Source organism: Medicago sativa, chromosome 3, assembly GCF_051527215.1.
Source record: "Medicago sativa cultivar Bolivia chromosome 3, Bolivia_mono, whole genome shotgun sequence".
Lineage (NCBI taxonomy): Eukaryota > Viridiplantae > Streptophyta > Magnoliopsida > Fabales > Fabaceae > Medicago > Medicago sativa.
Window position 1 is genome coordinate 89,488,893 of NC_140751.1, and position 17,443 is coordinate 89,506,335.

The window sequence follows — 17,443 nt, forward strand, 5'->3', positions numbered from 1 at the left end:
AAACAAATGATAAGTTATTAGATAGAGATGATGGTGAAAAGCATGTTGTTGAATGTTGTTGAGGTTAATGAGGTTGAAGATAGTGATGAAGAGGAAGAAGATGGCTTTGAGGATGATGATGAGATTGAGAAGTGAGAATATTGTAATTTAGTTTTATTTATTTTTAACAAATTAATTTAGTTAAATTGTAATTTTAAATATTTATTTATTTATTTGATGACATGGAGACTGTTTTTTCCACATGTTTTTTGCCACATCTTCACTTTTCTTGCCAACTCATTAAAAAATGTGACACATAAGCCTTTTTGAAGGCCAAATAGGGGGTAAGGACCAAAAGTGCAACAAAAATGATAACTGAATGACAGTTTTGTCCTGTTTTAAAAGGGGGGCATGACCAATTTTGCGAGTTGACCAAAACACGAGGACCAAAAGTGTAATTAAGCCTAAACAAAATTAATGGCAATTGTAAATCAAAGTATAAGCTTAATAAAAATTTGCAATTGAATTAGTAGTTGATAGGGATGATTTACAAATTCTTGTCAAAAAAAAAAAGGGATGATTTAGGGCCTGTTTGAAATAGTTTTTGTTTTCAGTTTTTGAAATATACAAGTCCTCTTTTCACAATGGTTATCCTTTTACATGTTTTAGTTTTTTAGTCCCCAAAACTAAAAAATTCCAGACAGTTTCCAAAACTGTAATTTTAAAAATAGTTTAGCAAACAAGTTCTTAATTTTCAAGTTTTTAAAAACTAAAAAAGAGTTTTTGGAAAGTGTTTCAAACTCTTACAAATTACAACACCGGCCCTGACATTTTATTTCCAACACACACTCTTATACATGATAAAATCCACATAGATCCTACTAAATTTGAGAATAAAACCTACATATAGTGATGGCACCATCTTTAGTTGATAAATATAAAATGACAGATAAATTTATATTTTATAGATACACTGTTTGTTTTATTTAAATTTGAAAATAAAACCCACATATAGTGATAGCACCATCTTTAGTTGATAAATATAAAATGACAAATAAATTTATATTTTATAGATACACTGTTTGTTTTATTTAAAAGATGATAAATGATTAACTTAATATACAACAGAGATAAAAAAAAATAGAGATAATAAGCTATAAGATCAAATACTAGTTCAAGTAGCATCTACAAAAATGCTATAAGTTGATATAAGCAAATTATAAACTAATCGGGATAAGGTCATATACCAAAAATAATTAACTATAAGATGATAGACGAGACTAGCTTGTCAAACATAATAACCAAAGATGGGAAGTTCTCAAACTTTACAATGTAATAACATCTTGCCTTCCGCAATGGCTTCACCTGTAGACTAGAGTTCATTTCGGAAGCACATGGGACGGGGGTATTCTATCTATTAATTAGTATATAATGTCCATGGCTCAATGCTACTTGAAGTGAACTGTTAAGAGTACAGCTAAGGAGTTAGGCTGTCATCACCGTGGGTTTGTTGTTATGGGTTTCCAAAACCCCTGCGACCACATAGCTTCAAGGCACACGCAAGGAACCACCCATGTCGGAAATGGCTAGTTACAAATACAGTCTATCTAAAACAACTCCGCATATAAACAAGACCTTCCAAAAGTTTTAGATTAGAACTGGAACTGCTGTATGATTTCTTTTCACGTTCATTCTAGTTTGTTCCTCGAACCACATATACACTCTGGGTATGGATTTTCATAAAAGGACTCTTCAGTCCTGAAACGTGCCCGGCCTTTAACTCCCGGTAATGAACCTTGTCTTTTCCTTGGAGCACCTTGCCTGCACATACGATTAAGAAAATTATGGAAGTTATTTTGACTTGAATAATTTGCAAGCTGAAGTCAATAAGAGGTGAAAGGGAAATGATAGATGAAACGGAAGGAAAGATATTACAGATTCAAAGGCAAAAACAAAACAAAAAAAAACTTCAATGTTAAAGAAAAATGAACGATTTTAACGTCTAATCATCAAATCATTCATAATATGGTCACAAATGAGGGACTAAAAGGAGAGGGAATCTATTGTGCCCAAAAACATGATTTAACATTAAGCAAGAAACTGACCTGTTCTTGTGCATCCGCTGCACCATATGCGACAGTGCCGCTCCTTCTACTAGCTCTCCAGTTTCCAGCTTATCAAATATTTCAACAAGTCCTTTCCTGAAAATAAAAGGAATACAAAGATTAAAGAGATAAATTGAAGAATTAAAACTGTCAAGGCATTTCCTCTGGGTGGTCCAGTTTCTGAACTATCAGAAACTCAAGTATTTCTCTACAGAAGCAAGTGAAATAATGAGATGGTAAATTATTTAAACTTCCATAGCATTTATATATATATATGGGCCAAGCCCAAAATCCTTAATCAAACCCGTAGATCCTCTGTGTATACCCAACAATACCCACAACCAGAACCACATTCCTTGTATCTGCATCTTTTGAAGGCACCCATCTCCTTCTGTGCTGCTTCCTGCACTTCGTTGATAGCAATGCTTTCATAGCATGCATTCCCCCACATGCCGTAAAAGTAATCTGTATGGAACTCGGGACGCTAGCCGGCTTTTTTTCTCTATTTGTTTTCATTTTTGACACAATCTTATTACACAATGCAGGCACTGACACTGCCCTCTTGTAAAATAGAGGAGACGGTTTAGAGCAAAAGAGTCATCGTTGGGATGGCCAGCATGCCATAAACGCCATGAGAACCTGATAGAAGGCAGATTACCTTCTGATCAGCCACAAATGATTAACACTTTTGTGTTGGCTATCTATTATGTCGTGGAAAAAAATAAGGGTTTATATACTAATACTATGCGGAATCAATATAATTGGAAAGGGAACAGACGGGGAATCCCATCGACTTGTATCATAGCTGAAGTAGACAATGAAAATTTGAGAAAAGTTGAATATGATGCTCAGACAAGCTTGAGAAAAACTTAGATGATCGATTTTTTATTTTTTTAAGGAAAAAACTTAGATACAGTACTATAAGTGCTGTTTGTACTGTTATACACTGAAATTTTACCAAAACTACCTAAATAACTTTCTCCTATTTTTAAGGGAAACAATTTTGGTGATATTTGTAATTTTTAAGGGAAACAATTTTGGTGATATTTGTATGTGCAATTAACAAAGCACGGGTATCTATGGTACTGAACCTAAGTTTGATCCTTTTTTTAATCATCGATTATTGACTTGATTATAGAACATTGGTGGAAAAAAATAAATACATTTTGGGAAAGACAGGATCAAAAGAAACGGAAGGAAAACAAGCCTATATCTCTATAGGTAGTTCAAAACTCAAATGTATCAACATTCCCAAGAAAATTCTACAACTATAATTTCTTGAATTCAGTACCTGTCTGGGTTGATTGTTTTGCGGTGATCTAAGAACCTGCGGTGTCCCTCAACAGCTCGTGCCATATTTCCCGAATAAGATGGAACAAACACATCACTCTCTACAGAGATTATGTAATCGACTGCAGCATTTTGAGATGCATGATTGGTGAAAGCTTTCAGCTCTTCAGAAGTTGCAAGAGATTCCTGTTAACATTTATCAATCGACTTAATCAGGTGAACACTGCACCTCACCCAAAGATTATGAGCTATTGAAGTAATTGTTAACACAGTTCGACAACATACTAATTTGCGCACCTTAGTGATTAGATTAGGGAAGCGGGAAGAAAGCTCTGATAGATGAGTATTACCACCATAGATCTCCCCTGCAGCAATGTATATTGGTGTTGATGGGGGAAAGCCAAGAGCTTGAAGAAAAATGCCAACCTCCTTTGGAGTCAGTGGACAAAATCCTCCAATTCTCTGTTCTGTTGAGTTTATCTTTTTTACTTTCCAATAATTTGTAGTCTCCCTAAAAAAATTGAAACAAACTTTTCTTAAAAAAAATCAGTGGAATTACTGAGCATAGATATTTCAAATACATGGTAGAATGATTCAGCACACATATAATAACTGATCTCACCTTAAAATTCTCAGCTCTTCAGATTCTGCATCTGTCAGACCATAAGTACAACCAGTAAAAGACAGCATATCTTTCTCATATCTTAGATGGAGAGCAATATATCTTTCCCCGCGCGATCTCAGCCGATCCACCAACCTCTGTTTTTTAACCGTCATGTATGCTCAGAACCTAATTTACCACGAAGCCCCATGTAGACATCTTAAATGCATCAAAAGTGAAGGACATTGTGATCCTGGGATCACATGCATCGTTTTCTAGCATGATGTACAGAAATATTGGACTTAAACTGGCAAGGTTTGAACCTAACTTTTCAGCATCTAAAATATTTAATTTGCCATGCATCCATGTGCCCTCAAGAAAATCCTCTTAAATTAAAACATTCGTTCAATGATATGGTAGTGACAATAGTCTGAATCCTATTCTTTCTTCTTTGAGGTACAACTTTCGTAAGGATTTCCAGTTATTATTTAGGCACAAAATGGAAAGCAGTTCATTTTAATTTGTAGCTTTACATGTTACCTTTTTCATTCTCCCTAAATTGCTTCATTTAAAATGCTTCAAAAAATGTTAGTATTATAATTTAATACACAAAAAAAAATGTGAGAATTGAATCGGTTATTTCCTCTTTAATCTCTATCCCAGCATTTTATCAGTTACTAAATCCCAATATGATGCACAGATGATATTTCTATGACATATATAGGAGCATAGCAGTTGCATCGAAAAAAGGACAAACCTTTCCTAGATTCTCAATAGGAGGAGAAAATCGAAGTGCATGATACATCGCACGGCATCTCAACCTCTGGATGTCTAGAGGAAGATCATTGTTTGCAAGTCGAGAATCTGATTTGGCAACATGAATCACCTGAAAAATCAAAACATTTTTTGCTTAAGACATTCAGACTACGAAATGTGTAGCACAGAGACAAAATATGAAAAATCAAATCTTTGAGAACGGATATTAAGTTTGTGCATGCCCAGAAGCATGTGGTAGTAACAGAAATGTCAACGAAAAATCTAATGTCGTCCTCACTACCTAAAATGGACATCTTTAAAAACATGTTGCGTTGCATTGCATTCGAAAACAAAGCAATTTAAATACTGACGAACAACAATTCTGGTATACACTATACAACTATAATACATCCATCTCTTATTTCCATTGCAGCAATGACAGCATTAACACAGTAAAGGATGAGCATTCTATATTCTTCTAACACAAATAAACTTCTCCATATATTTTGCCACACAATATTACCTGACTAAAACTTTGCAATATATATTACCAAGTTTACTTGATGGGGTAAAAATATCTCAACTATGCCTATTCCATATTCATATGACAAATATTTAAATTGAGCTGCCAGCCAGCCAATCACCCATTTCCTTTTCACTAGGTCTTTGTATAGGTCTTTGGAGCACAAAGGTGTCTCTGGTGAGTGGTGACATACTGCTACTTTTCACAAATAGAAAGCAGAGTACTAATTTTCACAGGGAGCTATTAGAGATAAAGCAAGCTAAAGTATGTTTAATAATTAGCAAGTTTTACAATGAAGCCTTCTGTAGAAAATAGAAACCAACAAAAGTTGTTCATCGTAGAGGAAAAACTTGAGTACCTGATAGTCATTCCATAACCTTGTCATCTCTTCATAATAACCAACTCCAGACCAGGAAGTAAAGTGTTTCCTAGCCCGAGGGGTAGCTTCCAAGTTCTTGGGAAGTTCCTGAACAATCCTGATATCTCCTTTCAGGGATTCAATGAAATGAAACTCATCGAATACGTCTGAAAATACACTGTGCACATGCCCAATAAAGAAGATAAAATTAGAAAAGGTTAAGGTATGCTTCTAAGGAGCCAACTGATGCTGAAATAGAGTATACCCAGAAATACCTCGAGTCTTGCCAGAATGAACGTTTATCCAACTGAGGGATGACTAAAGTTGCATTCATTATATGTGCCACAGCCACCATGTCTGCTATCTATAGCAAAAAGGATTAATTACTAGTGTACAAGAGAGGAAAATATATAATTAGAACAAAAGTTGGCTTCACACTTAGTCACTACCCAACCCTAAACAAGATGATATCAACACAAACCAAAATATGTAGGTATGAGACAACTTAATCGGCACTTCAGCATAAACAATTTATTATGTTTGTTTACCATACGCATAGAACTACTGAAGTTTTGGCATAAATCGGGATAAAAAGTTATCGTGTTCATAACTGGCTGAAGGAAAACAAGGGGGGAAGGAACAAGAACATGAATATTGAATTCCTATTATTTCATGCCAAAAGAATTAACCCAAAGACCTATTTCGATACAAGAAATTTGAAATAGCAACTATACAATATGAATTATCATGTACCAAAGTTTTGAAAGTGTAATTGAATGAGAATTTATGACTGTGCATACAATTAAAGACATAAGAGTAAGAAGCTACTTACACCAGTTCGCATTTGATTGAGTCCACCATTACTTCTAACAGACAGATAGCGATCAAATCGTTGGACACCTGATGTAGTAAAATGTAGTTATGAATTAGCACGAGAGACAAAAATCTCTAAACAATGATAGCAAGGCTATATTATGCTCGACAAACAAACATTTACAGACTTTCTTTTAATGGCTGAAACACAAAACTTTGAATAAAACGAGCAAAAGTGAGTGAAATAAGAAAAGTTAATTCAACAAGAAGCTATAATATGAACCTTTATATTTCGCAGTTGGCTTGACACAAGGGTGGAATCCATGACTGTTGGGAGAAACCCAAAGCTGTTCGTCGTCCTTGAACCTAGGTGGTTTTGGCACCTGTAACAAATGCAACAGTAGTAGAATTGAACAAGTGAAGGATCAAAAACACAAATTGAAGCCTGAACTTATAATTCGAACAATAAAATCTCAACAAATAATTGCATACATTGTTCACATGTGTTGTGATGCATTCTCCATTATCAAAACTGTTAAATGGATCCAATGCTACAGTTCTATAATGTATGCAGATTTTTCCTCAATCGGTAAAAGTAGAATTTAAAATAGTCAAGAGAATTTCAATAATCAAGATTAATTAATTACTCTTAATTAGCATAGGATTTGGATCTCTAACAATAAATTGGATCAAATCGAAGATTGATGTGTACCTCGTGAGATCGAGAAATGTGAGGATGTGGTTGATCTTCTTCATCGGTGATGAAGGTTCTTACGTATAACAAGAAGATGAAGATGGAGAAAGCGAAGACGAAAATGGTATAGAAAGTGATGATACTTGGAGACAGTTTTCTGGTATGAAATCTAGCCATGAAACCTCTGATATACTTGGATTCTTTCTTCTTCTTCACGCTGCGATTCAGAAAAACCCGTGTCTGCATCAATTGATGCTAGACACCGTTATTACAGTCTAGGAAAGAAAAAAAAAAAATTGCCACACTCTTACTTACACTTGTTAATCATATGATTTCATTTGAGTATACAATCATACGGTTAATTTAAAGAGTTTAATATGTGCGATAAACTTTTCTAGACATGTATCTAATCGAATAAAGTTTATGAATTGAAAAAGTACATGTGTAAAAAAGTTTTACATTATACCAAAAATTAAATCATATTTTAAATCACATTGAAAATTATGGTTAATCATCTACTTGAATTAAGAGTGATGATACACATACCACCATAGGTGGCATACCACTCCTACACCCCCTTATGTGGCACATTTTATTAATAAAAAATTTTGGGCATCACTTTCTCTTTCTTTCTTTTCTCTGTCTTCCTTTTCTCTATTTTCTCACAACCCTCACCATCTTCTTTCAGTTCCCTCCCGCAGCACCACCAGTCCACCACCACCGTCACGAACTGCTCCGTCCACCTTCACTCGCCTCGCCTCAGCTTCATCTTCTTCTACTTCAACTTAGCTTCTTTCTTCACACTTTCAGGTACAACTATTCTCTTTCCTTTTTGTTCTTGCAAATTTAACTTGATTTCAGTGTTTTCATGTGTTTTTGCTTGATGGGTCGGTTTTGTTTTGTTATATATGAATTTTGATTGATGGGGGTTTAAAATGAGATGGATCTGTTGCAATTTTCAGTTTTGTGTGTGTTGTTTTCTTGATTGAATTTGAGCTTGATTTGATGTTTTTGTTGGATTTTGTTGATGGGTTTTGGTTAAGAACTTGATCTGAATTGAATTTGTAATGGATCTAATGGAATAGTTACATTTTTGCATTGAAATTTTGAAATCACATGCATTTAGTTCATTGTTCTTCACTTGGTGATAGAATTGGTTTCAATGGTCAAATTATAGTCATGCTGATTTTGTGCCAAACAATGTTCTTTTTAGAATAGTGAGGCACATCACATAATATTGTTACCTCTGCACCGAGTTCTATCAGTTTATGTAACTTGAAGAAAAGGTGTTATTGAACTATTAGTTTGGAGTATTGTTGGAAGATAAGAAAGTAGCTTATATATAGGATTCATTTCTGTAACATTGAATCAGTGGATGTCCAATGCACATATTAGAGATTTTAATAATAATATTGAAGTTAGATACTATATGTATTTTAGATTGCTTGTAGTCCAGAGACCTCGATTTCATGTGTTAGAGATTGAATGTGTGTCCTGTGCCCGACACTTGTGTCTGAAAAAACACTAACATGTTTGATTACAGTGAATTATGTTACGATCATAGTGGTCATCACATCGGTAACTGTTGGGTTAATATCTGACAGTCTAGATATTAAGTTTGGTATTTTGGATTTTCAACATTTTCAGTGATTACAGTGATAATGAATTTTTTTATATCTTTTGTAGACATTTGTCAATCGGAAGAGGGCCCTAGTTGTTCAACTTCGTCTACTTCTATTGCACTTGAAGATGATTGAATGGTAATTATTTCTATTTCTAAATTATTTCTTTAAAAAATTAGCTGCTATCATTTATATATATGTTCCTGCAAGTTGCCATTGATATACTTGTTCCTGCAAGTTACCATTTATACATATATGGTAATTTCATAATGAAGTAATTTTGGATAAATGATAATTTTGTTAACTGCTTTTGTATCACTGGTATGAAAGTTATCGTTAGATTAGTTAATGCGGTAGCTTGCAGTGTAATATTTTTTAGAAACTACTCATTAAATTGAGCACCTGGTGCCAACTCATGAAAGCAACGCATGTCTATCAAATAGGTTCTAATATTTCATTGGATTCATGATATCTAAATTGCTTTCCAAACATAAATAGTATTGCTAAAATCCCTGCAATTTCATGATCACATATCTGTCTTTTTGTGCCTTATTTCATTTCAGAAAGAATCCACTTTTGATTGATTTTGCAGATTGTGTTGGTCTTAGTCAAGCTCTCAATGATGTTTTGGATTGCATGAGCAAGAAGGGCATTCATGTTCCTATTTGACTTAGATTATTGTCAGATTTTAGCATTATGTTTATGGAGATGTTTGACGTTATGTGTTCTCGAGACAATTATGCATTCTATTTTGTAATCCCATTAGATTCTATTTCTATGAAATATTGTTGCTGAATTGTCCTGTTCGTTGGTTCTTGCAGCGATTTTGTAATTCAATTGTTTCTGAAGTTGAATTTAATGTCAAGTAGATAAAGGTTGTGTTATAAACACATTTTTACAAATACGTGACCACTATTTTTTCATAAATTAGAACTTGTCCGTCTTTAGGCGTGATAAACTCGCCGATTGTACAACAGGTTATTTATGGTTGGAAATGCTTTTAGTGCAGTGATCAAATGAGATCATGCGTTCGATTCCCCTAAAACGAGATTATTTACATCTGGGAAATATAAACTAGCCAAATATATGATCTGTATGACCACATTTTTACAAATACGTGACCACTATTTTTTCATAAATTAGAACTTGTCCGTCTTTAGGCGTGATAAACTCGCCGATTGCAAAACAGGTTATTTATGGTTGGAAATGCTTTTAGTGCAGTGATCAAATGAGATCATGCATTCGATTCGCCTAAATCGATATTATTTACATATGGGAAATATAAACTAGCCAAATATATGGTCTGTATGACCACATTTTTACAAATACGTGACCACTATTTTTTCATAAATTAGAACTTGTCCGTCTTTAGGCGTGATAAACTCGCCGATTGTAAAACAGGTTATTTATGGTTAGAAATGCTTTTAGTGCAGTGATCAAATGAGATTATGCGTTCGATTTGCCTAAAACGAAACTATTTACATCTGGGAAATATAAACTAGCCAAATATATGGTCTGTATGACCACATTTTTACAAATACGTGACCACTATTTTTTCATAAATTAGAACTTGTCCGTCTTTAGGCGTGATAAAATCGCCGATTGTAAAACAGGTTATTTATGGTTGGAAATGCTTTTAGTGCAGTGATCAAATGAGATTATGCGTTCGATTTGCCTAAAACGAAACTATTTACATCTGGGAAATATAAACTAGCCAAATATATGGTCTGTATGACTACATTTTTACAAATACGTGACCACTATTTTTTCATAAATTAGAACTTGTCCGTCTTTAGGCGTGATAAACTCGCCGATTGTAAAACAGGTTATTTATGGTTGGAAATGCTTTTAGTGCAGTGATCAAATGAGATTATGCGTTCGATTCGCCTAAAACGAAACTATTTACATCTCGGAAATATAAACTAGCCAAATATATGGTCTGTATGACCACATTTTTACAAATACGTGACCACTATTTTTTCATAAATTAGAACTTGTCCCTCCTTAGGCGTGATAAACTTGCCGATTGTAAAACAGGTTATTTATGGTTGGAAATGGTTTTAGTGCAGTGATCAAATGAGATTATGCGTTCGATTCGCCTAAAACGAAATTATTTACATCTGGGAAATATAAACTAGCCAAATATATGGTTTGTATGACCACATTTTTACAAATACGTGACTACTATTTTTTCATAAATTAGAACTTGTCCGTCCTTAGGCGTGATAAACTTGCCGATTGTAAAACATGTTATTTATGGTTGGAAATGCTTTTAGTGTAGTGATCAAATGAGATCATGCGTTCGATTCGCCTAAAACGATATTATTTACACCTGGAAAGAAAAACTAGCCAAATATATGGTATGTATGACCACAGTTTTACATATGCGTGGCCACTATTTCTTCATAAATTAGAATGTCTTAGTGACAATTGGCTTGAATTGATTTTTTTTTTTCACATGTAAGTTACAGATAACCAAATAAACGAACAATATAACCATAATTTGTCAAAGGCGTAACCATTTTTTCCCTGCATTCAAAATTCATAGAGGACGCGACGGAGGTGGGGGCAGAGTGAAATTGTTCCTCTTCCTCATCCTCCTCTCAAATCTACCCAAATTCTAAGAAATCATCTCTCACCACCGTTACTCTCTCATCGACGTCGGAGCTGGATCTAAGCAGAGAAACGGTGATTGTTTTAATAGCGAATCTGAATGTCTGTTAGATTTGAAGGAGATGTCGGCGGAGGGAGTGAGGAACGGCGACCGTAAAAATAGATTGAATCGGAGGAGAGGGACGGTGGCGAGATGAGACAAAGGGATTCCGGCAAAAGAGAAGGAGGAACGTCGACGGTGGGTGGTGGTGGCAGAGGGTGGAGGTGCAGACAGAGAGAGTGATCTGCGTGAGAGAGAAAGATTTTGGTGAGAGAAACAAGGAACAGGTGGAAAGGGGAAGGAGACTGGTGTTGGAAATTACAAAAATGTCCTTGCCACATGGAGTGGTAGGAGGGTGTATCACCAATCTTTTTCCTTGAATTAACCACCTCTCATGAATCACACTATGGCATATTTGAAAGTCTCAGATTTACTTTTTTTTTTTTTTTAATCAGCATATTATATATTGAAAAGAGCCTAGCACAAGATGTGCAAAAGACAGATTGATACAATAGACATTCTAAGCAATGGCACACTGAGAATATTTACCTCATTTGATAATGTTTCAGCTCAACATATTTGCTTATTTTTCGTCCACAATGCTCAAAATAATTTTGTAGAAGCAATTTAGATAACTTTAGCCACAACTTTTTAAAGTGGTTAATGTAGTTTAAATTAGTGAATGATATGTGTAAGAAAAATAAAGAAGAACTGATGTTTTTTTTATGTAATTTGGAGTTCAATCGTGAAGTAAATATAGCCTAATAAAAAATTGCTTTACTCAGGAATCAAATTTGAGTTCTTCCAAATGATTCGTCATTTGATGAAGATTATTAATCACTTGAGCTCAATCAGTTTGCTAAAGAAGAATTAATGTTGATCATTTATCATGACGTTCTTTATATATATATATATATATATATATATATATATATATATATATATATATATATATATACACTAGTATTTCTACCCGTGCAACGCACGGGCAAACTGATTTTTTGTGGAGTTAACAACTTATTACTATGAACGTACCGCTAAAATACAAACATATATTTTAGTTATTAGACAAATTGGATTATGTTGTCATCATAAAATTAAAGACGTAATCGTTTGACATATAGTTCAATTTAATTTAAAGTAATTAAATATCCCTGACCAATAATAATTAATGACTACTTATGTTATAAAGACACAAAAAAGTAGTCAATACTTTGAAGAACAATTAATCCAAAAAACACAATCCTTATAAATTAAACTCTGAGATATTGCAAGTGGACTTAAATGGGTGTGGTTCCTAATGAATGGCGAGTTTTATAACACAAAATCCGGCAATTTAGATACCGTGTTGATTTGCATCTTTCACTCATGAAATTGAAAAGAAACCGAGCATTAGGAAAGTTCATATTCAAATAATCATTACAAAGCAGAAATAGAAGAAAAATACAAAAATTACAGAGGAAAGGTAGTTGACATTGCCTCAAAATATAAACCGACAAAGTAAGAAAGGAAATATGAGATGCATTCAAAAATGAGTCCTGCAAAATTCGATTATAATAATGATACTTGCAAGAGATATGAACTATTAATATCCAAAGGAAAGGCTCTAGTTAAAGCGTATACATAGGTTCATGAGAAACGAACATTTGGTCTTTATATATAGATGTTGATATGGAAGCTAAAACGATATTCACAGGTTTACTTTCTTTTAAATTACTTATAAGTATTAAATTTGAAAGCTATATCAGTGTACACATTTTATTGGTTTGATTCTTCACAGTTATTCTGCCTCAAAATTTGCAAGTGACATTTGATTTGAGGATAAAGAGGTAGCTTCAGTTGAACCCTTTTCCAGTATAAATCGCGGAGCCTCCACACAAATAACCCCACATGTATGCATCGTATGACTTGAGAAGAAAGGCACGTCTCGAATAAATGTGTATCTAGTAGTTGCAATGGCATGTTTGCAATCCAGAGTCTCCAATCCTAAAGCCGTGACACAATTCAAATAGGTAAAACTATATAACAATTATACTTAAATGTCCAAAAAGGTTGAGAGAGTGTTATGGGTTGTAAAACCCCTTAATCTTATTCCCACTAATTATCTCCAATGTTATTATTATGTCATGGTATTTATCTCGAGTATAAAACAAAGTTACCTTATGGTTTATATCTTGAATAAAAATATTTATCTCTTAGACAAAGCTTCAAAATCTGCAAAAATGTAAAAGAATCAGACAATAAAAGGCAATGTCAATTTCGGCCATAAGGTAACTTGAAGGCAACACTAAAATCCTTCATGGACAATTTCTTTAGTGGTATATCTGCTAGTTTCTAATAAAAGAGATACAAAAGATGATCTTCAACAATCAACAATACAAAACGAATGTCCTTCGAAGAATCATATTAAGAGAGAAGAGGACCTCATTTACTGAATTGGATACCATAACTCTAACAAATAGGAACTGACCCCAACAACTTAAACTAAAAACAGCAGATCATGTCAGATTAAGAAAATAAATAGTGACTATCAACAAAGAAAACTACTTTGATATTACACCATACTTCCAGAATATGTAATGAGTGGGTCAAAAAACTAACTAACTATTAATGATAATAAGGGCCGTTCTTAGAAATGTAAAATGTCAATACTTTTTAAACTATCTAATAAATAGTATCGTAATGTGTCAAAAGTAAGAAACAAATTCAGTGATACTTCCAGAATGTCAATACTTTTTAAACTATCTAATAAATAGTATCGTAATGTGTAAAATGTCAATACTTTTTAAACTATCTAATAAATAGTTTCGTAATGTGTCAATACTTCCAATCAAAAGTAAAAAAAACATGTATCTCCATATGTTGACACACTACTGACTAATAGTATGAACACTATTAAGCTGTGATTAGTGTTAATGCAGATAATCTAATTATTGATAGTTGCAAATGAATATAATCATAGTCCGGCAAAAATTATATCATTTAGCTGACTATACTAAATGAAAATAGATCAGATCCACAAATATGGTTATAGAAAATAGGATTATTGTTAAACTGAAAAAGAGGCTTATCAAATGAAGTCCTCTCTTGCAAAAAAGAAAAGCCCAAATGAAAAATAGTAAAGTCTCATTTTATCTTAAGCTTGCCGCACAGTATCATATTAGACCCTATAGTAAAGAGAGACAAATAAAATTATTCAACATGTGGATATACTCAATCACTCATGATTATCAATTGACATGTCTTGTTCATCACTATTAATTAATAACCAAGGGCATCTCAGACATACTTGTTTTAAAGCACATCAAAGAAAATCCAAAATTAAAATAAGAAAATTACTAAAAAGTTAAAGCCAGTGTGACCATCCAGTAGCTAATTCACATCACCAAACATCAAGCAGTACTTCTATCTAATGTAAATTTTAATTATATTCCTCTCAAGATAAAATTCTTTTCATTTCTAATTTATGGTTAACTGAACATTTCTTATATACTTCATTTAATTAAAGAAACAAAAAGCAGATACAATTATGTCATCGTCATGTTAGCAATCATCAATGATTCAACTTGAAAATTCTGTGTACCTTAAACAACCTTAAATTTTATTGATAAATTGATGCACTAAATTTCAGCATCAACTACATAAACGATAGTTGCCATTATTAATAGAGATGAAAATAAATTCTTATTTCAAGTAAAAAAAAAATAGACAAAACGGTTACCAGTGCGAAGAAAATTTAGAAAATGGCCTTCTACAAAATCTTTGATATAGCATCATGGATTAAGCATAAAACCAGCAAGGCAAATCACAAAAAGCTAATGCCAAAAAAATGCACACCTTTGATCAACTACAATGAAAAAAAATGCAAAGAAATGAACCAAAAGACAAAGGAACCTAACCTGAAATTTGTATATTACTGAACCTCACATGCATAAGCTAGTAGTTTTCTAATAAATTGATCCTGCAACAAAGGCAGCACTTGTTATGAGTGAAAAAACCTCCACATCATAAAACCATTTAATTAAACTTCAAATAAGCTGCATCAAGACTGAAAAGAATACAAAATATATTACCTTTCCATCACAACTGAAAAGAATTGAACCTGTAACAAAAATATATATAAATGAAGTGTTAGTTCATTGATAAGAAAATTAGAATTCCAAATAACTTAAAGCGAAACCTACATTAAACAATTTCAGTGAAAATAAACTTTTGGATAATTGATACTTCAATTGAAAAATTGATACAAAATATAATGGTAAAACATAAAAATTGAAACAAAATGAATGAAAGGAAAAACTTCATAAAAAATTCTCATAAATAAAAGAAAACAAAATGAAACTAACAACTCACAAATTTTCAAAAAACAAATCATGCAGCAAAAACTCATAGTGCTTATAAGAAGTTGATTATGCTCTTAGCACACTTCACAAAAGAAGCTAATAGGGTGAGAAAACTGATCCTTTACCAAAGAAAGAATTATCTAGTCTCAAATATAATTGACTTCATTGATCAAAAAAGAAATTGACAAATCTAGTCTAATAAATAATTGACCAAAAATTAGCAAATTACTTCTCAAAGTCTTGTATGTATTAAGCATGAAAGCTAATTGACTTAATTGTTGAGTTACTCTTGTGTAGGACAGGATAAGAAAAATCAAAATGCAAATTCAGACACATTCAAAATAAATAAAGACAGAAGTAACCCTCAAAAAGAGACTTAAGTTTTCAAACAGTATTCATATTTAATCCTGATCCTGTGCCTATTTGTTTGTGTTTAGAATTTACCTTTTCAGCACTCATCATCAACATACTTTGAACCATTATCAAACTTCTCTCCAATTTTTGAATTTAACTTTCATTTTCAAATCATCGTTCTTCACCTGCACTTGGTAACAACAAAAGGAATTATAAATGTCCCATTAAAATCAATCAATGTCCCATTAAAATCAATCAATGTTTCCCATTACCTCTTATAGATACCCTGAATTTATGCAAAAAAAGTAAGGGATGTATTTTTCACCTTCATCCCTTTTGAATTTCTGAAAAAGCAATGAAAGGTGCTGCACACAAACCAAGAAATTAAAGGAAGTCGAGTGATAAACATCTCATAATTAAGTGAGAAGGAAATGATTCAAACACATGTGAAAACTTTATAACCAACAAAATTGTAACTTTTAAATAACAAAATCACTATTAGTCTATAAGTTTGAAGACAAAGAGCTCATTAGGATAAATCTGAAATATGTGATTACATCTTCATCCCCAAAATTTGAAGTTTTTTTATTTGAGATATTTCCTCAAACGCTTTGTGAGTGCTCAATTTCACAATGAAAATAAAATAAAATGATATGCAATTTTTTTTGTTAATCTAAACACTAAAATAAGACAGATTCAACACCAATTTAAGACCAAATGACCAAAACAACAAAATTTGTATTTCATTAAAATTTGATAAAATCAACAAAATACTAATTATAACAATTTCATCAATTCACAATTTATAGCCTACAACAAATAAAGTTGCATTTCAAATTTATAATGATTAAGGTTATTCACAAAATTATACAAACAGTTTGTATTCACAAAATTAAAAATGTTAGAACAGAGAGCATTTGTCTGAAAAAAAAAATGTACCTCAAACTACTGCAAATGCTGAGAAATCAATGTTATTGCCTTCCTGTCACAAAACGCAAACAATGATATTAAAATTTGGTACGCAAACATTGATATTGAAATTTAAAATCAACTCAAAACTCACTACCAATGATGAAAATTCCAGATCAAAAATAAAAAATTGATATTTTCGAACTGTAACAAAGATAAACCAGAGAGACAGAGTAGTTCTATAATCTTAACATAACATTAGATCAGGAATCAAAAAAACGAAAAAATGGATTTGGAATTCTTACTTTCGCCGCCTGTCATATTACGTAGTCATTCGGTACGGTGGATTTGTTGCTCTGATCAAGGAAAAAATGAGTGGGTTTTGTAGAGGATGAGGAGAGAAAGATGATGGTGGTTTTATTTTTATGTGATGAGTGTTGTTC

The 17,443-nt window shown here is 32.7% G+C and overlaps 1 protein-coding gene and 2 long non-coding RNA genes across 7 annotated transcripts; 1 reads left to right on the forward strand and 2 right to left on the reverse strand.

Moving 5' to 3' along the window:
* Positions 1–1,119: 1,119 nt before the first annotated feature.
* On the reverse strand, positions 1,120–7,412 carry LOC146941678 (O-fucosyltransferase family protein). 2 transcript variants are annotated; one of them, XM_085755497.1, is made up of 11 exons: positions 7,138–7,412; positions 6,709–6,808; positions 6,445–6,512; positions 5,888–5,976; positions 5,613–5,790; positions 4,733–4,861; positions 3,997–4,133; positions 3,672–3,885; positions 3,376–3,560; positions 2,085–2,180; positions 1,120–1,800 (listed from the first exon to the last, which is right to left on the reverse strand). In XM_085755497.1, exons 1-11 carry the CDS (start codon positions 7,363–7,365, stop codon positions 1,668–1,670), a joined length of 1,557 nt encoding a protein of 518 aa, XP_085611623.1. In that variant the 5' UTR covers positions 7,366–7,412; the 3' UTR covers positions 1,120–1,667. The 2 variants fall into 2 exon arrangements, with proteins under 2 accessions (XP_085611623.1, XP_085611624.1); XM_085755498.1 differs by lacking the exons at positions 1,120–1,800; positions 2,085–2,180 and adding an exon at positions 2,410–2,723.
* Positions 7,413–7,772: 360 nt separating this feature from the next.
* LOC146941679 (uncharacterized) lies at positions 7,773–9,537 on the forward strand. Its single transcript, XR_015032466.1, has 3 exons — positions 7,773–7,929; positions 8,806–8,879; positions 9,334–9,537. It is a non-coding gene; the product is annotated as an uncharacterized LOC146941679 (long non-coding RNA).
* Positions 9,538–12,914: 3,377 nt separating this feature from the next.
* Positions 12,915–17,443, reverse strand: LOC146941680 (uncharacterized). Of its 4 annotated transcripts, XR_015032460.1 has the most exons (8): positions 17,306–17,443; positions 17,031–17,073; positions 16,364–16,456; positions 16,182–16,276; positions 15,468–15,496; positions 15,294–15,355; positions 13,554–13,608; positions 12,915–13,380 (listed from the first exon to the last, which is right to left on the reverse strand). It is a non-coding gene; the product is annotated as an uncharacterized LOC146941680 (long non-coding RNA). The 4 variants fall into 4 exon arrangements; XR_015032462.1 differs by lacking the exons at positions 15,294–15,355; positions 15,468–15,496 and having other exon boundaries at positions 16,417–16,456; XR_015032459.1 differs by lacking the exons at positions 15,294–15,355; positions 15,468–15,496.

What these genes read in the sequence shown, in the direction of transcription:
- LOC146941678 (XM_085755497.1), bottom strand. Translation starts at nt 7,365, where the DNA reads ATGCAGACACGGGTTTTTCTGAATCGCAGCGTGAAGAAGAAGAAAGAA. An exon ending in ACATTTCTCGATCTCACGAG is followed by an intron (nt 6,809 to 7,137) that starts GTACACATCAAT and finishes CATTTGTTACAG; the next exon opens with GTGCCAAAACCACCTAGGTT. An exon ending in TCATTCTGGCAAGACTCGAG is followed by an intron (nt 5,791 to 5,887) that starts GTATTTCTGGGT and finishes GCATGTGCACAG; the next exon opens with TGTATTTTCAGACGTATTCG.